Source organism: Syzygium oleosum, unplaced genomic scaffold, assembly GCF_021117445.2.
Source record: "Syzygium oleosum isolate NSW1041296 unplaced genomic scaffold, Sole_v2.1 Sole_v2.33, whole genome shotgun sequence".
Lineage (NCBI taxonomy): Eukaryota > Viridiplantae > Streptophyta > Magnoliopsida > Myrtales > Myrtaceae > Syzygium > Syzygium oleosum.
Window position 1 is genome coordinate 488,431 of NW_026607517.1, and position 23,801 is coordinate 512,231.

General features: G+C 39.9%; 2 protein-coding genes across 4 annotated transcripts in view; one reads left to right on the forward strand and one right to left on the reverse strand.

Annotated features, from left to right (window-relative positions):
• Positions 1-18,188, forward strand: part of LOC115690359 (serine/threonine-protein kinase TOR) — a 32,068-nt gene extending 13,880 nt beyond the window's left edge. For all 3 annotated transcript variants that reach the window (XM_056304943.1, XM_056304944.1, XM_056304945.1), the window contains exons 24-57: positions 722-774; positions 1,062-1,185; positions 1,274-1,459; positions 2,897-3,049; positions 3,118-3,270; positions 3,488-3,559; positions 3,843-3,977; positions 4,101-4,162; positions 4,799-4,896; positions 5,648-5,757; positions 5,831-6,004; positions 6,076-6,141; positions 6,998-7,066; positions 7,160-7,270; positions 7,747-7,887; positions 7,981-8,106; positions 8,215-8,380; positions 8,453-8,667; positions 9,563-9,769; positions 10,669-10,782; positions 10,860-11,063; positions 11,273-11,353; positions 12,561-12,635; positions 12,719-12,785; positions 12,871-13,031; positions 13,194-13,367; positions 13,507-13,635; positions 13,756-13,839; positions 15,062-15,123; positions 15,196-15,268; positions 15,391-15,525; positions 15,870-16,028; positions 16,109-16,368; positions 17,513-18,188. In XM_056304943.1, coding sequence (XP_056160918.1) covers positions 722-774; positions 1,062-1,185; positions 1,274-1,459; positions 2,897-3,049; positions 3,118-3,270; positions 3,488-3,559; positions 3,843-3,977; positions 4,101-4,162; positions 4,799-4,896; positions 5,648-5,757; positions 5,831-6,004; positions 6,076-6,141; positions 6,998-7,066; positions 7,160-7,270; positions 7,747-7,887; positions 7,981-8,106; positions 8,215-8,380; positions 8,453-8,667; positions 9,563-9,769; positions 10,669-10,782; positions 10,860-11,063; positions 11,273-11,353; positions 12,561-12,635; positions 12,719-12,785; positions 12,871-13,031; positions 13,194-13,367; positions 13,507-13,635; positions 13,756-13,839; positions 15,062-15,123; positions 15,196-15,268; positions 15,391-15,525; positions 15,870-16,028; positions 16,109-16,368; positions 17,513-17,531 — 4,218 coding nt within the window. In that variant the 3' untranslated portion in view covers positions 17,532-18,188. The remainder of the gene's footprint in view (positions 1-721; positions 775-1,061; positions 1,186-1,273; positions 1,460-2,896; positions 3,050-3,117; positions 3,271-3,487; positions 3,560-3,842; positions 3,978-4,100; positions 4,163-4,798; positions 4,897-5,647; positions 5,758-5,830; positions 6,005-6,075; positions 6,142-6,997; positions 7,067-7,159; positions 7,271-7,746; positions 7,888-7,980; positions 8,107-8,214; positions 8,381-8,452; positions 8,668-9,562; positions 9,770-10,668; positions 10,783-10,859; positions 11,064-11,272; positions 11,354-12,560; positions 12,636-12,718; positions 12,786-12,870; positions 13,032-13,193; positions 13,368-13,506; positions 13,636-13,755; positions 13,840-15,061; positions 15,124-15,195; positions 15,269-15,390; positions 15,526-15,869; positions 16,029-16,108; positions 16,369-17,512) is intronic.
• Positions 18,189-18,547: 359 nt separating this feature from the next.
• Positions 18,548-23,801, reverse strand: LOC115690376 (inositol-tetrakisphosphate 1-kinase 4). Its single transcript, XM_030616704.2, has 11 exons — positions 23,397-23,801; positions 22,281-22,362; positions 22,146-22,178; positions 21,062-21,182; positions 20,813-20,905; positions 20,344-20,463; positions 20,057-20,233; positions 19,379-19,434; positions 19,184-19,268; positions 18,909-19,070; positions 18,548-18,822 (listed from the first exon to the last, which is right to left on the reverse strand). Exons 1-10 carry the CDS (start codon positions 23,567-23,569, stop codon positions 18,925-18,927), a joined length of 1,086 nt encoding a protein of 361 aa, XP_030472564.1. The 5' UTR covers positions 23,570-23,801; the 3' UTR covers positions 18,548-18,822; positions 18,909-18,924.

The following is a 23,801-nucleotide window of genomic DNA, read 5'->3' on the forward strand; positions in this document are numbered from 1 at the left end:
TAGAGATCAGATAATAGGTTTCAGCTCCTTTGATTTGGATTTTCTTTGCATATGGTAAAGATTTATGACCTTGAGAGTTGCCGCCATTTTCCACTGTATGAACGAATCTGGTGGATACGAACTTTCCACCTAAAAACATAGTAAGTGTCGTGACATTTTCAGTCTTCAATCCTGGTCATTTTTCTTAGAGGCAGACTTGACTAACTTTGAACTCTTCATTGGTCCAAAATGACATGGCAAACTGTTGAATGGGTAAAATTTATAATGTCACTTCACACCAAAAAGGAGAGCATTCTTATCCTATCTCTGAATCTCTGTCTGAAGTTGTGATAGTGACATTGCTACTGTGTCAGGAAAGGTGGTTGTGTCACGTGTTGTGTACTTCATTCTGGCAAATGAAAATCAAAATTCTTCTGTTGCTTTTTACTCGATGGCGACTATAATATATGGAAGTGGAGTTGAAGATAATTGTTGGAGAATGGAAAAGGAAAGTATTTTTGGAAGAGGGGGGAAGGATTGGTGGATGCCACTTGTTATGTTTGTTAATTTAATGCATTTAAATCTATGAAATAGATATAGATGATCAGGTTTTGGGAGCACACATAACCTTCATCTTTCTTTCTATTCTCGCTAATAGTTAGTTCTTTGTTCTATTTTTCACCAATCTATTGTTTTGGGTGAATCTGTTTTGACTCTTATATGCACCCTTTCTTGTTATCAGGTTACTGGTCATATATCTTCGCTAGTCCATCACTTGAAGCTGGTTTTGGATGGGTTAGTTTGTTCCTAAGTTTTGGAATTATAACTAAAAGAAGTAGAACAATGTCTTCTTGCATGGCCTGAATGTTGTATTTGTTTATGCAGCACATTTTCTTTTAATTATATCTTTCTATTGTATTCCCGGCTATCATTTTTCACTTCTTTGGGTTCAAGTTGAAAGTTAAATATTTTCTGTTGACTGTCTTTTATTTTAAAAAGAAAACAGAAAATTAAGTATGCTTGTTTTTTTATCTTTGTTGATTCTTTAAAAATGCTCTTACCTGTTTATGTTTAACTTGCAGAAAAATTGATGAGCTCAGGAAGGATGCTGTAGATGCACTTTGTTGTCTTGCTTATGCCCTCGGGGAGGATTTCACCATCTTCATACCATCGATACACAAACTTCTTTTAAAACATCGATTGAGGGTCCTCTTTCTAACTAATAAATTCCTTACAGATTCATCATGTTGCTTTTTGTTGATTATTATATGACAGTGGCTCAATCTATTTTCAGCATAAGGAATTTGAGGAGATTGAAGGTCGTGTCCATAGACGTGAACCACTGATCTCAGGAAGCACGACTGCTCAAAAACTAAGTCGACGGCTTGCTGTAGAAGTAATCAGTGACCCATTGAATGATGCGGAGAATGATCCATATGAAGATGGGTCTGATGTGCAAAAAGAGCATAGAGTTCGTCAGGTATTCTTTACTCTCACTATTAATTAAAAGGTGTTTTTGGGGCTTCACCTCGACAGTAAGAAGCAGGCCAAGTAAGTATGGTTTCTTTAAGAGTACTCTTGCGTCTTTTGTGTGGGACGCATGGACTATTTAAGTTTGAGGGACACGTAATTTTAGATGGAGTGTTAGATTGAGGAAGATGGAAATATAAAATTGGGTAAGGTGCTTCTTACCCACGAATTGTACATTGTTATATGGTTACACTACAAGTTGTGAAATCATCTGGAATTGTTCTTTCGTAATTAAATGTTGTTAGTGGGCAAATCATGCGATACCCACTATAGAAGTTAATGAGTCATGGAATAGCAAAATATCACGTGAGGTTTTGTGAGAAATTTGTGATTTGTAGTTTGAATCTACCCCATCTATTTTCTTGATAAGTTCTAACTAAAGAAAATTTCTCTAGAACATCAGGTATTTATTAGACTCACAGATTAAAAGAAACCTAAAGACACGTCCTTTTTGTCTAATCGGGAGCTTTCTCCTATCCTAAATTTCTATATATAGTTGCAAACTAGCTTGGTGCTTAATGAATACAAAACTCCTAGGCTCTTAGCATAACTGCGCTGAGAGCTGTATTCCTTCATGCATAGAGAAGTATCCTTACATAGTATATTCTCTTTCTCATGCATGGACTCGTGCCTGTATACCTTTCATTTAATTTTGCTAGCCATACTCGTGAAATTCTTTTTTGACTGAAAGTTTTGCAATTGCACAATTGAAATACTGATTTTTTTTTCAAAACCAGAAAAATAATGATTTCTGAAAGGTTACTTATTAAATACCGAATTGCAGTTTCTCCGTCTCTCTGTTCAAGTTCTGATTCAAAGTGGATAATTATCAGTCGGGGTAGTGCTTGTTGATGTCAGTATGCATTCTCTGTGCAATCCTTTTAAGCTACTCTAGATGTGTAGAAGCTGCGCAGGATAGGTTGGTATTGTAGCTTTTCTGGTTAGAGAAACCTCTTACCTTGGCAGGTATTTGTGGCATCAATTAGTAGTAATGATTATAATTTGGTTTTGATCATTTCTGCCAAATGTAGTTTTTGGTATCTAAAGAAACTTAGAAGCAGTTTAACCTTTTATCTACTGTCAGGGTTTGGTTCTTGTTTTGTATGATATGTTTTTATCTATGTTTATGGTTTACTTGTCTAGGCTTGCTGATATTCGGTACTTAGATTTTGATAGAAGAGCATCCATCTTTAATCAATTTTAGCCTTTTGGTCGTTGTTCTCATTTTTGCATTCCGCTTTTGCCTTTTGCTTATTCTAGCTTCTGTTTGTGTGGTTCTGGAGAATGCATAACTTGAATTCACCTTCACACAATGCTTACAATTTCTATCATTTTTCAATGACATGGTAAGAGTTTTTTTTAAACAACTTAAAAATCATTATTAAAGGTCAATGTTGGTCGTCTACTTGCTGCTGGGGAGGCTTCTCAACGCAGTACTAGAGAAGATTGGGCTGAGTGGATGCGGCACTTTAGCATTGAGCTCTTGAAACAATCTCCATCTCCAGCTCTGCGAACATGTGCAAGATTGGCACAGTTGCAGGTGGGGTTAATATTTCTCATCTCACACTTTCTTGTTTTGGCATGAGGATCTAACCAAATGATCTTCAGCCCTTTGTTGGAAGGGAGTTATTCGCAGCTGGTTTTGTGAGCTGTTGGACACAGCTGATTGAATCTAGTCAGAAGCACTTGGTTCGGAATTTAGAGATGGCATTTTCTGCTCCAAATATTCCTCCTGAAATTCTTGCAACACTTCTTAACTTGGTATGTCTGTAATTTATGAGCTGCGTGCTTGAGTCAATCTGACTTTTAATCTGGTTTATACTTTGACTTGTATTCTTTCAGAAAATTTGTCTACATTTTCCATCCAGCAATGTTTATACATTTATTGATAATGAAAGCTGATAGTGGAGTTTCTTCTTTTTATTTATTTTTTGGTGTATTTCAATTCAATTTGAAATATTTGAGGCAATATCTGCAGGCTGAGTTCATGGAGCATGATGAGAAGCCCCTTCCTATTGACATCCGACTCCTTGGTGCTCTTGCAGAGAAGGTATTGTTGATGCATTCCTGTTGAGAAAGTGTTCTTCATGTTAACTTAAGCAATATCCGAGACCATGTTTAGAGGGTATCTTGGATTTTGTATATAGGATTAGCCACAGGCCTATATACTATATGAAGAGGATTGAAACTTTTTAAATGTCATGGGTAGGCAGATTCGGAAATCCTAATCTCTATCTTCTGATTGCTTCTGACACCTTGCCGTTAGTGTTGCAGCATCAATTCTGGTTTTACTTGATTGAATCACTCGTTTTTTTGTCGATGTAATGTTGCAGTTTCGTGCTTTTGCAAAGGCACTGCATTACAAAGAAATGGAGTTTGAAGGTGCACGCTCCAAGAAGATGGATGCTGACCCGGTTGCTGTAGTTGAAGCTCTAATACATATAAATAATCAGCTACACCAACATGAGGTCCGCTTTTCATTATTTATGCTTGTTGACAATCTACATACCACTTCTTGAAATTGATTATGTCTGCTCTCAGACTTTCATCACATGATCATTGTTCTAATGATAAATGATTCCTACTCTTAGGCGGCAGTTGGAATACTAACCTATGCCCAGCAAAATCTGGAGGTGCAACTGAAGGAGTCATGGTAATGTTGAGTTTGACTATTCAATTGGATTTGACATTTGTAGTGTGTGTGTGTGTGTGTCTAGCTTTTAATCATGGTTTTAGCTTTTGACTGTAGCCATGGCTTTTGGTGCGTAGCATGTAACGTCTATTTTAAATTTAATAATTGCTTTGTTTAAATAATTATGATATTGAACATCTCGAATATTAAAAATATATACAAATATTTGATTTATAGCCATGTAAATTTTCTTATGTATGCTTTCTAAGTAAACCGCATAAGTGAAAAGCTAGTAAGTAGGTAACCCGACTTCTGGCTTCTATGCCAAAATCCCTAGGTTTGAGAAAATATTGTACAAGCATCATAGGCCCAAGTCATCAAATAATGCAGTGTATAATTAATAGTCGTAGTGTGCCTTCCATATGCAATGACTTCTGCAACTTCCTCCACTTTCTTTGTGATTTTGAAGTTTGAACATTGACCCACTACACACTCGGATGGCTAGCTGTAGTTGGTATTATTACACCACATAGATTGATGACATGATGTATAATGCTAACTCAATTTATTTTGTACATACTTTCTATGTCAATATGACAAAAAGTAGATCTTACCCGACCCATTGATGTGAATGCTTATATAGGCCTGTCTTTTCAGGTATGAGAAACTGCAGCGATGGGATGATGCTCTGAAGGCATATACTCTCAAGGCATCTCAGGCGTCTAGTCCACATCTGGTTTTAGATGCTACATTAGGTTAGTGATTGTGTGTGTACATTTAGTTGTTGTGGTAGCAAGTCTAACTTATTATACCTGTAATCTTTGGAAGAATTGGTTAGTGATGAAATTGACTGATTTTCATGTTGTAGAGATTTTTTCATAGTCCATTTTACCGTAGGTCGTCCTGGAAATGAACCATCTCCCCACTATAGAGTCATATTTTCGGGATGAACTTCAAGAGCTTGCATGAGACGTGTAGATGTACACCAGTCTTTGGATGGTCTAGATTGTGTTTATTCACTACTTTGAAATCAGAATGATTGACCCTGCACAAGTGTGGCTACACAACTGATGTGGCAGGAAAGGTTTTACACTGATGAAGTGTGGGAACAAAAGTGGGTAGCACTTGCAAATGTTATACTCATAAGAGATGTTGAAATGCTTGGTGCTTGGTCGAGTCGATTTATAACTTTAACCATTTCTCATATTAGTTGCTTTTCTTTATCCAGTCTCACTTGGAGTTTACCCTGTTGCCTGTAGTTTTTAGTTACTGCCACATGTATAATGTTGCAGTGACCTTTTTTTGAGTAGAATGATACTTCGTCGATTGACAATTTGGATCGAATTGAATGTGTCCTATCTTTTACAAATTGAGTATTGCCATTTAGCAGGTGCTTGATTTGGGTTTTCTTGTTTGCTAGATGTGTATAGATATTTAAAACGTGTATTTGTCAGAACTTTTCTGCCCCTGCCCCTCGTTCCTAGCTCTATCCACATGATATTTCAGGCCGGATGCGATGTCTTGCGGCTTTAGCTAGATGGGAAGAACTCAACAATTTATGTAAGGAATATTGGACCCCAGCCGAGCCAGCCGCCCGTCTAGAAATGGCACCGATGGTTAGGATGTTCTTTATATCACTGCTTCTCTTCTTCCTTGTTACGTATTTTTAATTTGTTCTGTTACTCATAGGCTGCTAGTGCTGCTTGGAACATGGGAGAGTGGGATCAGATGGCGGAGTATGTTAATAGACTGGATGATGGTGATGAAACTAAGTTTCGGGGTTTAGGAAACTCTGCTGCTGGTGGTGATGGCAGTAGCAATGGCACATTCTTTAGGGCTGTTTTACTTGTGCGCAGAGGGAAGGTAGTTTGCTGTGCACTAATGTCTCAATTGTTTAGATGTATTCAGCATTGACCTCCTCTTGTACCTTGCAGTATGATGAGGCACGTGAATATGTTGAGAGGGCCAGAAAGTGCTTGGCAACTGAGCTTGCTGCTTTGGTAAGTTTCCTGTCTTAAGAGCTCAATCTTTTTTAGTGAAATCTCCTCAATCGAAGTTTGTACAAACAATTGCTGCTGCACTTCTTTCTCATGCTTATGTTCCATCATACTGGCCACCCCTTTTTCTCTTGTATACTCCGGTTAATAGAAGTAAAACTAATCTCTTTTGTGATTTTTATCGATATTAAGACTATGCTGGAAATCAAATGAGTAACTAACATTTCACTAATAGGCATTAAGGTTTCCTACACCTTGAAAGAATGCATCCAAGAAATTTACAAAAATAACAAAAGACAGCACGATGTATGATATTTGTTAGCACCATAGCAGTGGTTTATAACGGTCGCAGGGTCCACCTTTCCTGTTACGTAACGGCCTTTACGGACTGATTTGTAATTCCTTGGTTGTAACTGCTGACTATAGCATTTGGATCTGCATTTTGCATTTTACAATTTTTTGATGGCACTGGGTAGACCTCCTTAAAATTCAGGTTGTCAGGACACATGGCACTTATGTTAGATGATAAATGAAACATCGAGTATGTAAGTAAACTTTGTTGATGGATTCTTTCTTGACCTCCTTTGTGGCCTTGGGTGATCACGAGTCTAAATCTCTCCTTATGCCAGGAAGCGGTATCTGTTGCAAATGGTAAATAGGAAGAGAGTTTTTGAACACATTGGTGATGAAACTTATATCTTGCTTCTTGCTAATTATCTGTAGTCTCTTTGTTAACTTTGGTAAAATCTTCCTCAATTTAGACCATAGGAGCTTTTTTTGGTTGTATGTTCATAAAAAAAAAAAAAAAAAAAAGTAGTTTCAGTTTGAAACAAATTTTTATTTGTTGATACCTGCTTAGGTCTTGGAGAGCTACGATCGTGCTTACAGCAACATGGTCCGTGTTCAGCAGCTTCTGGAACTGGAAGAGGTTTAACCTCATCTCATCATCTACAACAGTTGATGTTGGTATATGTGATCAAGGAAGTTACTGCTTTTCTTACATATTCAATAATCTTGACAGGTCATTGATTACTCTACTCTTCCTTTGGGAAACCATGTCGCTGAAGGACGGCGAGCCCTTATTCGGAATATGTGGACTGAGCGCATTAAAGGAGTGAAAAGAAATGTTGAGGTAGACTATGGGATAGGTCACTAGGTTTATGATTCTATCATAATCCACTCATGCATCTATAACCATTTAAACAGTTCTCTTGCCTTATAGGGGGTAAAATGAAAAAGTTGTGGTACTAAGAAGAGTCAAAATTGAACTGATTAAATGTTTCCCGTATTTTCTCATATTAACATCTGATGGGATCATATCTCCGAATGGATGGGCTTTTTTTTTTTTGGTTGGACAAATGGATGGACTTTAGGCTCTAACTTATTTGACTTTTTTAATGTGACATTTTAATCTTATTATCCATCTCTCTGGGATTGACCTGTTTAAACTTATTTGCGTTTACCTTGCAAATTATAGCAAACTTTATATTCTTGTTGCTAGAAGTTAAATGGCTATCTGTTTATTTTAGAGTTTAACATATGAACTATTTTACTTCTGTTCTGGTGAATTCTTTCATCTCTCACTTCTTCCTGATACTTAATTGACAGGTCTGGCAAGGCCTGTTGGCCGTTAGAGCCCTTGTTCTACCACCGACAGAAGATATTGAAACGTGGCTCAAATTTTCTTCTCTTTGTAGAAAAAGTAATCGAATTAGTCAGGCTAGATCTACCTTAATTAAGCTCTTGCAGGTGAGTGGGGTATCGTAACAGCAGTGAAAGAAAAGAGGCATGCAGATATTAAGTAGTTTATAATGATCTGACATGTTTGGTATAAACAAGCAGTTTGACCCTGAAACATCTGAGAATGTGGGATACCGTGGTCCTCCACAAGTAATGCTGGCATACTTGAAGTACCAGTGGTCTCTTGGCGAGGATATTAAGCGGAAAGATGCGTTTTTTAGGCTTCAGGTCCAATGATTTACTTTATTTATGGAATCATGTGCAACTGTATCACATAAGTGCCCTTTTTGATTTCCTTGCTGTGTTTTTTAATGGGGCAAAAATTTAATTTTACAGAATTTGGCTGAAGAGCTGTCAAGTGCAACAAATCTTCAGGCGATTTCTCCAATAGGTCTAACAAGCAGTAAAGGTCCAAGTGCTCGACTGCTCGCACGTGTATATCTCACACTTGGTTCCTGGCAGTGGGCGCTTTCTCCTGGTTTAGATGAAGAAACTATAAAAGGTAGTCCTTGTTTGTTGGTCCATACTGCCGAGATCTTTTGGGCCATTATGTAATGAGCTCCTTTGCGTGCAGAAATTCTCAATGCATTTGGAAACGCCACTCAATGTGAACCAAAGTGGGCAAAAGCATGGCATAAATGGGCATTGTTCAATACTGCCGTGATGTCGCATTATACTTTAAGAGGTTATCCCAATGTCGCCGCCCAATTCGTCGTACAAGCAGTAACTGGATATTTTCATTCAATTGCCTGTGGGGCTAACGCAAAAGGTGGTGATGATAGTTTGAAGGTAACAAAGTCAATCTCACTTGTAAAGTATTCTACAAATGCTGTCTTCAGTAGTCTTTATGCCCTGATGTGATGCAAGATGGCTTTACCTCTGTTCAAGAGAAACCGTATTTGTGACATTTGTGGTCAGGATGAAGATAAATATTCCGAGGGAGGGACGGTGGGAGGTGTTCTTGTGGTGAAGGGGGAGGGGATAGCTTTACTTTGTTGTGGAATAGCAGTAGTCAAAAGTCTTCCTACAGCATGGGCAAGTAAAAAATTATGACCGGAAGTGTTAATTGGTGTGTTCTTGTCTTGAAGGGGGAGGGGATAGCTTTACTTTATTGTGCAATAGCAGTTGTCAAAAGTCTTCCTACAGCATGGACAAGTATTAAATGATGACCGGAAGTGTTAATTGGTAGACTTTAACCCTGCTAATAATTTCTCAAGTGGCTGCCTAGTTATATCCTTTACTTCCTGTATATGTTTGTTGGTTGCACTCATCCTGTTGAAAGCAACTATAAGAATGTCCAAACACACGCTGCCTTTCTGCAAAGTACCTTGCTTTCTTTTGTGAGCATGTGTGCGCAGGTGAATAAATAAATATACGGAAGGAATTATATCTACTGTTGATTTGTTAGTCTAAGTGAGTCCTGTAATGCGGGGGTTTGTAACAAGATGATGCCTTCTACAATCCTGTGAGATTCTCCACCTAAACAAAGTATCTGGGTACCTTCTGGTGTGGCTTCCTGTGTTCAATATGATGGAGTTAAAAGAAAGTTGTTCAATCGTAAGCGCCTCATGAATGGTTTTACTCTTTGAAGATCATACTTGTTGTTTGGCACAGAGATTACCAAAACATAATTGTTTTCTCATCATACCACTACCCACAGTTGCCTAATTCCATTTTACTTCAGGATATACTTCGTCTTCTTACGCTGTGGTTCAACCATGGAGCTACTGTAGAAGTTCAAATGGCCCTGCAGAAAGGACTCACTCTTGTAAAAATCAACACATGGCTGGTCGTGCTGCCACAAATAATTGCCAGAATTCATTCAAACAACCGTGCTGTTAGGGAGCTTATCCAAACACTTTTAATTCGTATTGGACAACGTCATCCACAGGTTTGCATTGAGGCTTCCAAAGCCTGCTGTAAACTCTATCTCTAGCTCTTTTCTGCTTGTGCTTAATGGATCAATGACCTTCTAGAATTCCATTTTCCAATCCCTCTATTACATGCTGGATTAAGTTGCCTTGTATTTCTCTTTTTAATATGACTAAGGCTCCGTTCGTTTGGCGGAAAATATTCTCCTTTTGGAAAATATTTTCCCGGAAGTCATTTTCCTGGAAAATGTTTTTTTGGAACATAATTTTCCGGTGTTCTGCGATCAATATGAAAAAGTTTCGGAAAATATTTTTCGCGCGCGCGCGGCGGCGCGGCGGCGCGACCGACGGCCAACGTCCGGCCGGCGGGGGGGGCGCGACCGGGCGGCGGCGGGCGGCGACCGGGCGGCGGTGGCGGCGACCGGCGGCGGCTGGCGGCGGTGGCCGGCGGCGGCGCGCGGCGGCGACCTGCGACCTGCGGCGGCGGGCGGCGACGGCGGCGGCGACGGCGGCGGCGGCCAGCGGTGGCCGCCGCGCTGGTGGCGGCCGGCGACCTTAGTGAAGAAGAAGAAGAAGAAGAAGCTCCGGAAAATGATTTCCGCTTTTGAAGAAGCGGAAGTCATTTTCCGTAGACTTAGGCTATTTTGTGAGGGGGGGAAGGAAAATATTTTCCCACGGAAAACGTTTTCCGCCCCCCGAATACCGGAAAACCCGGAAAATATTTTCCGGGAGAATATTTTCCGCCAAACGAACGGAGCCTAAGAAACATATATATCCCCCTAAGAATGATGTCGGAGGTGATGTATGCAGTTTAATGCACTTTGGCTTGGACACTCACTTGTTTCAATCTCTTTATGTGTTGTCCTTTTCTGCCATGTGGGGTCTTCTTTCCATTGAAGTATTTTAGTTTTCTCTCTAGGCCCTCATGTGCCCTCTTCTAGTGGCGTGCAAATCGATAAGCAATTTACGAAGAGCTGCTGCTCAGGAAGTTGTTGAGAGAGTACGGCAGCACAGTGGTGCACTTGTAAAGCAGGTGAAAAGTGCTTGAACCCTGTAGATTATTGATTTGCAAGTTGCTTGCGCTGATCTTGAGGTAAACCCTTTTGACAGGCACAACTTGTGTCGACGGAGCTCATCAGGGTTGCAATTCTTTGGCATGAAATGTGGCATGAAGCATTGGAAGAGGCTAGTCGCCTCTATTTCGGGGAGCATAATATTGAAGCAATGCTAAAGGCACTGGAGCCATTGCACGAATTGCTCGAGGAAGGGGCTAGGAAAAGCAATACAACCATCAAAGAGAGGGCATTTATTGAGGTTGCCATCTGAATGTTGTCTACGGATGGATACATATTGTTTAGACCTTTTTTTATTTATTTGGTCATGATGATTGCATGTGCATGTGGAACTCCTAATCTTTATGCGTCTGGATGACCTGAGTATTCTTCATTTCAACTCTTTTGTGGATTACCGGTTAATTTGGACTGTCGCAGTCTAATTAGATGTTTCTTCCTTTTACAATCCAGGCTTACCATGCGGAGTTGATGGAGGCATATGAATGTTGCATGAAATATAAGAAAACTGGAAAAGATGCAGAGCTTACACAGGTACGAGTCCTCATCCATAAAATGGTCATTCTCCTGTGTCAGATAATGCTATCTCTTTAATTACATAAACTCAATGATTTGGAGGAATATTAACATTGGATTTGTTGGTGTATGTAATTACAGCTATTGCTGATTATTTGCTTTTCATGTAACATCCTGAGAATTTGTCCTAATGAAGTTCTGCTTGTTATTTCTTGCATCAGTTCTTGCCTGATTGTTCTCTGGGTTGTTTTCGGTTTTAAAGTTCTGCTTGATGAAAAGATTACCAAAAGGACCAAAGGAGAGTTTATTTCTTGGATGAAACATGTTGCCTTTCCACATTATGGAGTTGAATGCCTATTCTCTTTCATGCTGATAGCCTTGTGTCATCTGACGCATCAAAGCAAAGTGTGCAGGGATGATGTTGCTTCTTTTTATCCTATCTGTCTGCACATGGCTTCGGTTTATTTGTTTTACCCTTTTTGTTGCTTAAATTGACTAAGACTCCGTTTGTTTCGCGGAAAGTGAATGATTTGGAAACATTTTCCTAAAAATTATCTCGTGTTGCTTGAAATAATTAGCCAATGGAAGATTTTTTCATTATCGACAACAAATTATGTCTAAGCATTTTCGTGGATGATGAAGATATTTTTCGTTTATTCATTTTTGTAAGCAATGCAAGTGGTCATTTTTAGGAAAATCTTTTTCAAATCATTCATTTTCCGCGAAACAAACTGAGCCTAAAATAACATAAAAAGAGTAAAAGGCAAATAAACAAGTCATAATTATACGACGATGACAACAACAAACTAGCCTGATTATAGATTGCAGCTATGCTCCTAGTCTCCCGGCAATTGATATTCCGAATGCAGCTTTGTTTACCATCAGTTCATAATTTTGAACAGATCATTTCAGTTATTGATGAGCATAGCCTTTACTAGTCTATTAGGAAGAAAACTTGGGTAACATTAACTCTTTGGGATGTAATAAAAAATTTGTGCGGTCATGTGAATTTGTGTGGCGCCTGCTTGCGCAGAACATAATGTCCCTCCCCTAAAGCAGTCTTCCAGATAGGTAGGATTCTTTGCCAAGACCAGGGCTCGATCAACTGATTGAATATAACCACTTCCCTAGCCTCCTTTCGCTCAGGGTTCTTCCGGTCAATTAAGGTTTTATAAATATTAGTATTTCCATATGATACTAATAACATGTGCTACATCTTGACTAGGCATGGGATCTTTACTATCATGTATTCAGGCGAATAGACAAGCAGCTTCAGAGTCTTACCACCCTGGACCTCCAGGCAAGAAGAAGATTCTTTATAGTTAACATTTTCAATCAATATCATTGCCATTATGCTCTGACCCCTATTTGGTGGATCACCAGTCTGTCTCTCCTGAGTTGTTGGCTTGTCGCGACTTGGAGCTTGCAGTGCCTGGGACATACCGTGCAGGTGAAGAAGAGAGCTAATTGATAATATCTTGTTAAAGGGGAAATAAGTTACTTTAGTCGATACCAACAGGGTGTTTGTTTTCCAGATGCACCAGTGGTGACAATTGCATCATTTGCTCCTCAGCTGGATGTCATAACTTCCAAGCAAAGACCTCGAAAGTTAACTATTCATGGGAGTGACGGCGAAGAATATACTTTTCTGCTGAAGGGACATGAAGATCTACGTCAGGATGAACGTGTCATGCAGGTTTATATTGATTTTCTTCACATTATCCTCTTTGTGGTCGTTATCAGGCATTTGGTGGCTGAGTCACAACAGGCCCATTGTTTTTGCTCATACTTTTTTGTGTTACCACTTTCTCTTTGTCAAGTGAATATCTATACATCCTAACGAGTTTCTTCCTCTCAGCTCTTTGGTCTGGTGAACACTTTGTTGGAAAATAATAGAAAAACGGCTGAAAAGGATTGGTCAATCCAAAGATATGATGTGATTCCATTATCCCCAAATAGTGGATTAATTGGATGGGTCCCAAATTGTGACACTTTACACCAACTAATTCGAGAATATAGAGATGCTAGAAAGGTCGGTCGACTTCTCTTCTACATCATCTTCTTGTCAGTAAAATCAACACTTTTTATTATTCACTTTCTGTGATTTAGCAGTTTTGTTTGGTCAAAGGGAAGCTGCCTTCATTCAAGAAATGTTTTATTCTTGTTAACAGATCACTCTCAATCAAGAGCACAAGCATATGCTAAGTTTTGCCCCAGATTATGATCATTTGCCCCTTATAGCCAAAGTTGAAGTTTTTGAGTACGCCCTGCAGAATACAGAAGGAAATGACCTCGCAAGGGTAATCTGTTGTTACCATTTTTAGGGGAAGAGGAAGGGATAGGGGGAGAGTTTGAATATTTGGTCTGAAAGCTATAACCAATGATTATGAGCTTATAATGTCCTCTTTGGATTTTGGTAGGTTCTCTGGTTGAAGAGCCGCACTTCTGAGGTTTGGCTGGAGAGGCGGACTAATTACACTCGGAGCTTGGCAGTCATGAGCATGGTATATGCTTTCTCGCATCTCATTTGAAGAAAAGAGGAAGATGTCTCCTCTCTTTCTTCTGATTCTGCAAGAACTGTAATTAGTTGCAAAAGAAAATATAAATATTATCTTTAGAATATCCACACTAAGCACTTAGACATGTGTTGTGATATAAAATTGGGAAAATTGTCAAAAAGGTCCTAAACCTATTGTACTTTTGCCAATTCAGTCCTAAATCTTTTAAGTTTGCCAATTCAGTCCTAAACCTTTTCACTTCTCGCCAATTCAGTCCATTTGGCTGGCCGGCGCTGACGTGGCAATTTTTAAATATTTTTTTTCGAATTTTTAAATATTTTTAAATATTTATTTTCTCTTTTTTTTTCTGCCTTTCTCTTCTGGTCGGTCCGGCGACCGGCCAGAGGCGCGGGCTGGTGAGGTTGACCTCGTCGGCCTTTGGCAAAGCTCGTCCCCGCCGGCCACTGGCGAGGGTGAGCCTCGCCTGCCGCTGCGAGGCCGGCCTCGCCATGGCTGGGCGAGGCCGGCCTCGCCATACCCAGCGACGGCGAGGTCGGCCTCGCCTTGGCTGGGCGAGGCTCGCCCTTGCCGGTGGCTGGCGGGGGCGAGCTTCGCCAGAGGGAGGCGCCTCTGGCCGGTCGCTGGTCGCCGGTCGCCGAACCAGCCAGAGGGAAAAGGTAGAAAAAAAAAGAGAAAAAATATTAAAAAATTCGAAAAAATATTTAAAAATTGCCACGTTAGTGCCGGCTGGCGGCCACATCAGTGCCGGCCAGCCAAATGGACTGAATTGGCAAGAAGTGAAAAGGTTTAGGACTGAATTGGCAAAAGTGCAATAGGTTTAGGACTTTTTTGACAATTTTCCCTATAAAATTAGATGTGCTTACTGTGCAAAGAGTGTGATATTAATATTTGATCCATTTATCCTTGTTTTTTCTATTTAACTTCCTTATTTCAAATAGTCTGGCCCTCATCATATGATTGGTGTCTAACAAGAAGATAATAACATGTGATTAAATGGACAAGAATCATTGGGTTCTCAAAAGTAGGCGTACATAAACAGGTTTGAATATCTGGCCAAAAACAACTGATTTTGAATGGCATCGTATGTGAAACCTTCAGATTCAGCACATCAGTGGAAAAACAATTTGCGGTTACATTTTTTTACTTGATAGGACTTGAATTTGCAGAACTTTGTGTTAGATTTACTAATTTTTGGATTTAATTTCAGGTGGGCTACCTTCTTGGCTTAGGTGATCGCCATCCAAGCAACCTTATGTTGCACCGTTACAGGTAAATCATGTGAAGCAAGGAAGAAGGTTGGATTTTAGTTTCAAAGTATCATGTATGTCTCTTATGTCGCAGTGGAAAGATCTTACACATTGATTTTGGGGACTGCTTTGAAGCTTCGATGCACCGAGAAAAATTTCCAGAAAAGGTACCGTCCAGAATGTTCTCTTTGTGTCACGCTCTAAGCTAACAAACAAAGCATGATGATGTTGGTTCTGCACATGAATTAAGTCAATTGGGCACTTAATTAAAGTATATTAAGTGATCCAGGTACCTTTCCGCTTGACTAGAATGCTTGTGAAAGCAATGGAGGTCAGTGGCATTGAGGGGAACTTCCGTTCAACTTGCGAAAATGTGATGCAAGTGCTTCGAACGAATAGGGACAGTGTAATGGCAATGATGGAGGTATATCTTTTAGAATGGTTCTTTTATTTTGTTACGTCTTGACTTTGGACATGAATTGATGGAACGCATCATTTAAGGCATAGTTGTTTGTATGTAGTGAACTATGTATCTAAATATTTTGCATGGTGGGAGGGACAGACGATTAATAATTTGTGTACTAGGCATTTTTGGGCCCTTCCTTTCTTTTTTCTTTTTAACAAATAGCCATGTGCCTTGAAGTTTGCAATTGCACTGATGTAAAGTGCTGCTAATTGTGCTCATGCATAGATGATAGAACTTCTTCTAAGATCATATGGATGATACGACTATTGAAGGAAATTGATTCCTGTTTCATCTGTTTTCAGGCTTTTGTACATGATCCACTTATTAATTGGCGTCTTTTTCCCCAAGTATCGATGTTTGCTAATACACATGCCCCGCCGGTTGTGAATGCTGAAGAATCTTCTCAAAATAGAGAGCTTGTTCAGCCACAGCGTGGTGCCAGAGAAAGGGAGCTTCTTCAGGTAGACAAATTCAGAAGTGGAAGAGCTTGAAAACTACCATGATCTAAGTGATGCTTACATTTTGATATGTTTTTGTATAGGCCGTTAATCAACTTGGTGATGCTAATGAGGTGCTGAATGAACGTGCTGTGATGGTCATGGCTCGGATGAGTCATAAGCTTACTGGCCGTGACTTTTCCAGCTCTCCAGTATCAAGCAGCTCTAACCAACCTTCCATGGATCACAGCAATTTATTTTCAGGGGATTCTCGTGAAGATCATGGTTTATCTGTTAAACTTCAAGTTCAAAAGTTGATTATTCAAGCTACATCTCATGAAAATTTATGCCAGAACTATGTTGGGTATGGTGCTGTAATTTCACTTTGTTGGTTTGTGCTGATTCTGTAGCTGTCTTACATGCATGTGCTTTTTGATTCCAAATGTCTCGAGGCTTGTCTTGATTAGTATTAGGAGCCGAAATGGCTGGCTTGGATGAGGATGTTGGTCTAATTTTCCCTAGTGTATTTAGATTCTTCTGCACTGCACGAAGCTAATCTTCTAACTATACTTGCATTCCAGTTATAGATTTAAACCTCAGCAAATTGAAGATGATCTGTGGGAAATGGGTAGCTAGTCCAATTGTAGGTTTGGTGGTTGGGTTGACTGTATTTTGGCATTGTATATTTTGTCGTTTTCAAATTTGTTTTTGAGTTTACAAGGTCATTGCTTCTGCAAAAGATTTTGGGAAGTTATACAAATTAGGAAATTCATTTTCCTGGGGTTTGAATTTAGAATTGTTTAGATCTGTCGACCACAAACCAAGCCTTGTTCCACTAAGTGGGATAGGCTGAATGAATTCTATTACTCCATTGAGCTTTGATGCTTCATTAGATCCGCTGGAAGTTCTAAATACTCCATGTCTTTCTTTGAAGACTTTTTCCACATATTCTAGGTCCTTTCCTTCCCCTTCAAACCCATGTGTCCATCCCTTGCTCAAGTCTCCTCACTGGGAATTCGGAGGTCTTTGTTCAGCATGGTCAAACCATCTCAAATGACCTCCTCTTATCTTAATCTCGATTTCTATCAAGGGATGACAAAAATCATACACTTATCCTGTTGGCCTGAATTTTAATATTTTCATATTCATGTGTTATATCTCATTCTAAAATCCATGTCTTGTGTTTCTCAACTGTTCTAAGAGCAAGGCTATTCCCATGTTTTAGTTCTGCCATATCTGTACTTGTTAAGCAATGATTGGGTGGTCTCAAGGAATGCTCATCTATAGGAACCCTGATATTTTCTTGGTTTGCACCAATAAAAGAGTCCAAAATGAACTCCAATTGCAGAGCAGAGGCTTAGAGGGGCTGCTTGATTGGTTGTATGTTTTAGGAGTTGGCATAACATCTTTGGGACCATATGATCCATCTTTGGCTGTGAAATAGTCCTCCGTTTTTTTTTTGTTACAGCTGTTATTTAGTCTAATTTTCTGAAATCTGCTCGTTACAGGTGGTGTCCTTTCTGGTGAGCTGAAGATAATCATATGTTGTATATATCTTGTGCATAGCTGGGATTTGTCTTGGTACCTCAGAGGTAGCATAATGTATTGTATGGTTTATTGTAGTCTTTGTACAGAAACTTGTGATGTAAAGATGCAATCTGAATTAATAGAGGACTGGGTAGTTGTGCATAGGACCAGCAATATTTATTGTCAAGAAGCAACTTGTAAAGCGTTGATGTGATGACAACGGACAATGGAGATCACGAAGGCAACGGCCACAACTTATCTGGGCTGACGAGGGCATTTGTCGATAGACACGGGCTATCCTAGATTATAGACTAATTGTCTAGATGCCAAGCTTTCCCATTTGGGATGGAATGAAGCCATCAGTAAAAGTCCAGGTTGATATGTACATGGAATCTAAACGTACTATATCATTCACAATTAAGAGGAACAGAGAACAAGTTCGGATGGGGAAATTTTCCTTGCTTAGCTTTGGTGATGAGTACAGAGTCTAGTTGCGTCAGCATTTTCTTAATAGTATGGACCATTGGATGTTGGGGTTTTACTTTTGGGTTTCAGTTTTGCTGTGTTGGTGTCATCATTGTTGACGTTTTATGCAAGAGAGTGATGCCGAGCTAGCATGTGCTGTCTGGCACTTGCACAGAGATGATCTTTTAACTACCTTCTATGGCTCCATGTTCGCGACCTTTCAATATGAGCGAAGCATGTGGTTGAATGACCGTTGCTGTTGATGGCCTTCGGTTAGACGATGTTGGTAGTGATTGGTACTTCTAAGGCAACCTCAACGGTGGTAGATTCTAAGACGGAATCTGGGGGGATGCTTCTAGGTTATGGTAGACTTATCCTTTACTCGTAGTTTCTCGCGACAATTTCAGGTAAGGTCACTCATGATAGTCACGCGTTCCTTGTGCATGAGTCAGCCTTAAAATTTTGGTGTAAATTATAATGCGAGGATCTTTCAGGTATTCCCTTTGCGTCCCTCTTTAAACTGCATAAAGTATTGAAATGTCGGATTGTGATGACTATGTCAAACGTCAAGAAGAGAGATCTTGTTTTTATTGCAACGAATTAAGAGAACTGTCGAGATGTTACATCGACCGTTATACTACGAATGATTGGATTATGCATATTAACAAATTTTATTGTACATGACTTTTAAAACTTATCTCATCGAAGGGCAATCCTCTGCAACAGAGTGAGTCTGATGCTCCGTTCCAGAGCTAGAAGGCGCTAAACTCCTCCTGAATGCAATCTCAAGTAGATTGGCAGGCACCAGGTATTAGGTCAAAATTACCTGGAAACAACAAAATCAGAACTGTGATGTTTTAGGGGTATTAACTTTGTGCACTTGTTAGCAGCTGGGCAAACGGCATTCTATACCAGTCAGAGATATTTGTTAATTGTTCCGATTCCGAGGATCATCTAATACTGCATGTATAATTGAAACTTGCTTCCCATAGTTCCAGTTCTCCCCTTGCTTTTTGCTCACACTCAGTAAAAAATCGGTAAACATGTGCTCGTAGTCGGGCAATTTACCGTATCCTGCATTGGCATTAAAAAGCTGTTTCATAACCAACCAGGACGGTGGAGGGAAGCATGCATGTTTTAAGTTTCACAGGCTTTTCGTACACCAAAAACTACAATCTAATACTTGCCTGGAAAGTAGTTGATGTCAATGACAAAATACATGTCTCTATTCACCTGCTCCCTTATCATATCTATGTTGAACAGTTGGAGACCCTGTAACGAGATACAAATGATAAAGTTAAAAAGAAGGCTACACCAGGTATAAAAGAGGTGCCAATGGCCATGTTGGCATAGTAGACAGGAAGAAGTGTAAAAGACGTTACCAGCCGGTGGCGGAGCTCTTTTGCAAGCTTCTCCAGTAAGGGTCTGGGAGGGAGTTCTGCACGGAAAGCCAACCTTATGAAAAGGTCTTAGGAAGTAAATCTAGTGGTCAACTTTTATTTTAACTGCTATGCCACTCATCATAAGTATATGTTTTATCGAGAAAGATGACAAACCACGTAGAGAGATACCAGGGTAAGAAATTGTTTGAGGAACTTTGAATGAATCATTATGAGCCACAAATGTTTCATAAGAAGTTTCACAACAAACAGAACTCCAAAAGTTTCATCCTGCCATTTCTTGTGTTTGCAGATGCTTCCAGATGAAGTCGACAACATTTGCAAAGTTATGATAGTGAATGAAACAGGAGCGAGAAAAAGGAACTTTTCACTCGTGCCTCTCATGTTTCTTCCTCTAATAGGAAATTGTGCCTTCCCCAATTTTCACTAACCTAATAAGGCTTCAGAGGACGTTATTAAATAGGAAGTCTCCAATCCGAACTGGTGGATGGAGATGACATAAACAGCATAAGTCTGGATGAAATACTAAAGGATATTGAAGGACAACTGAACCTCTGAATCTCATGGTTTTCTGCCCCGACCAAAGATCACCTAGAAACTGACTCGAAAATTTTCACTCGACAAGATATACATAAAACAAAGCAGTTCAATATCTCTTACCAGTAACACCGGGGTCGAGATCAGCATCTTCTGCTGAAGATGCAGCAGAGGAAACCCTTGGGAATGGAAACACTCCAGTAACTTTAGAAAGCTTCCGCCTGCTGATATTTGGTAGAGAGAAACGCCTAACAACCTTTATAAAATCACCAATAATATATACCTTAAAGAGCACACCACCTTCAACAAACAAAGCACAAGTTGTGACACAGTTAATTTACGTGATGTGATTGTCAGAGTGTATGATATCTAGCAGCAGACACTTCAAAAACAAAAATGAAGAGTAATACCATGATTAACAAACTCTTGCAAAACCAGGGGAGGCTCAAGCTCTGCGAGGGAGTACCGATCATAAGCAAGAAACAATTCATGGGACTTGGGGCTTCCATCCACCACTAGTGGTTTGGCAACTGAAACAGCAACAACCAAGAAAACTTAGTAATTAAGCCCCAGTTACAGAGAACTCACTTGACTCTCAGCAAGTGTCATTATTGTCTAATCCTGACGAATTCACAGTGCACAGTGCATTGAAGTATGAAAATCGCCTTTGCACCCCACACTTGCTCACATGCAACTCTCTGTGTGCTTAGAGTCATTGCCCCCAGGAATCTAGAGGGAGTTCTTTTGAGACATTGTCAATGCTATAACGCAAAATTCCCTAATCTGGAAGTCATGCAAATTTTGGAGGAGATAAGGTGTTGGAGGAAATGCAAGTTCTATCCCATCAGGTGTCAGAATGAACATAATGCCACGACATACCTAGTGGCAAACTTAGTCCAGCTTCAGCAACTTCACACGGGATGGATTGAGAATCTTCTCTTATGACCAATTGCTTTGGAACTCCCACTGTGCCTACAAGAATTTTTAATTTTTTTAGTTAGAAAAAAGAGTCAGTCAGCATCATTGAACGACTATCTTCTACATTATGCCATCTAGTTCCAAAACTGGAGATTGCTATTTAACCTAATGCACTTCCCACAAACTACGAACTAAAAAATAAATTATTACCATAGCAGTCATGCATGTTCAGATCTGCAACATCCTGGAGCATGGATTGGCGATCACATAAATGTTCAATAGCATCAGGAGGATCAACTACAGCTACTTCTGGATGTTTTCTCTGGTAGCCCTTCAAAAAGGATAGATGGTAACCATGTCAACTCTGGCAGGCTAAGTAAAGTATCAAGGAACTTGCTTGCACTAAGAAGCTCAGAAAAGAGATTAAAGGTCCATCCATTTGTTGTACTGGTTCAAACCTTTTTGTACCAGATGTTAATTAAGCTATGGAATTTAAAATAAGCACAGAGCTTCCCTGATTGTTCGATGATCAAACCATTCTCATCCCTCAGAAGATTACGCCACATTATCCAAAAAAATGACTCTCAAAACTAACAGTGAAACAGACTCCTGGAAATGAGTCTACTTGTATAGCAGAAACAAAAGCCTCAAACTCTATTGAGGTGGGCTTCTGTCATTCGCGATCTTATCCTTAGATTCTGAGAGAGTAGACAATAAAGTCAAATGCAAAAAATTACTTTGAAGGGGCCAAGAAGCATTGAACTTTCTGCAAGCCCCGATATTTCCTAACACGCAAATAAACTAGATGGAGATTTGGTCTCACTAAAAAGCAAAGAAAGCAGTTCATGTGCTAAGGTCAGTGGATAATAAAACTTAGAAGTTCTTTAGGTCGCACTTTTGTCCCCAGGCCTCTGCTTTCGGCTTATAATACAAGTATAACAATTTTTTTCAACCAAAAGTTGCTGCTTCTACAGAAAGTACTACAAAAACTTAGGAAGTGAATTTTTAGGCCCATTGACCTCAGAAATTCCCACTAGATTGCGTTCTCGAGGAACAGATTTCAACCATCTGATAATGGTTATTAGGAGATGAGCAAGGAATCTACAAATTGTCTCAAAGGTTTGAGTTTCTAGGTTCTAAACCCCATCATAAATTTACAACGGAATAATATAAAATTTTGAGTAATCTCGTGGAACAGTTGGAGAGGCACTTGTCAGAGGTCGAATTCTACAATTTTGTTCAATTTATATAAAAAGCAGATAAAACACATGGTACAGTGCTGAGAAGGACGGACCTCAATGATCTTGAACCATTCCTTTCCTGATATCTGGGAGGAACGCAGGCTAATCAGATGCTTAACAGCAGTACAAAATGCACAGAGCTTTTCAGATAGTCCGCAAGTTGATCTGTGCATGAAATATTGACTAACCTTGTGCAAAACAACATCGAATGGACCTTGGTCTGCTAAGGGCCTGCTGATATCGATGGCAACAAACAGTATCCCCTTGTTTCTGCATCAAACATATTGTTATCTCACGGTCCACCATGATAGTTTCGGATGAACATTTCTCATCATAGAAACAGTCAGTTTTAAAGACTCTTAGATTTATAACATCTTCCATTTTCCAATTCAAACGCGCTTAACAAAAATCACTTTCACAACTTTGAAAAGTATATGCTATACAGTAGACAAAGCCAAATCTTATAAAAACTGCTGATACTTTCAATTTTTTTTCATGTTTTGTTTTTTCGTCCTTCCAATGAAAGCTAAACTAACTGATCTATCCAAGCATGGGATGCAAGGCCGGGAAGGAACCGGGAGTCATTACATGCTGTAGACTTCTGATAATCTGTAATCGTCTTTTACATACTGCATGACACTGACACGTTAATAAACAAACATGGCATTTCTTTAAACTGGACATATGTGAGATCACTGAAACTGCAACTGACGGTCAGCCAGCAATGAAGCCAGGGATTTGACTAAAAAATCAATAGATTGAGTACAGTTACTCCAGGGACACATGGGTAAATAAACACCCAGAGAGGCCCGAAACCAGAGTCGGAAGATTCCCACGAAAAAGCATGCCGAAGGATTTACCAAATATATTTCTTTTTTGGTCGAAACCAAATATTGACTTTAAATCCCTTAGCGTTGGACTCATCCAAAGGTATATAATTCAGGATATTCCTCGGAAACAGTTGGCAAAAAAACAGCCCAAGAGTCTAGATACCAGCAAAAGGATGTTGATGTGATAATAAGTCAAGCAAAAACCAGTTGGATCAATCCGCGAAAGCGAACTATGTCTACCCAATAAGTTCCCTCAACTGTAGCAGGACATGCCAAGAGACGAGCAAGAAACAGGGAACATTTCCCCCGATCTCGGAAACCCCATATGAAGTCAGGTAACCAGAACCATCAACTTTTCACAGATTTCGGGCCTTCCCGTTTCAAGAACTTGCGATCTAAGCACCCGTGAAACCCGAAAACGAAAAACTTTTCACGTGATATACACGCACGTGTACCTACAGCGAGAATACCCACCGCGCAAGTCCTTCGAGTTTCGGCTGCAGAAAACTCTTCTTCTTCTTGGAAGTCAGAGCGTAGCCCACCACCACCTTGTCATCGACGTCGAGTGAACTCGGGCAGACGTGTGAATCCACTCGTTCCTCCTTCTCTTCCTCGTCCTCGCTCGAAATCTCTCCACTCAACCTCATGCCCACCGTCGTACAAAATATCGCCGCCGAATCCTTAATGCAAATGGGTGACCAAGATTTGGCCTCCGCGCAAGTTCTTGGATCACTCCCGCGTATATAACAAGAAAATGAGGCCCACCCAGATCGTTCTTTCTCGAGTTCTTACTGGGTTCCCTCAGTCTCTACCAATAAGCTCTCCAATCTATCAAGATGTGCAAGAACTGCCTCACAGAAAAGAGAGAGAGAGAGAGAG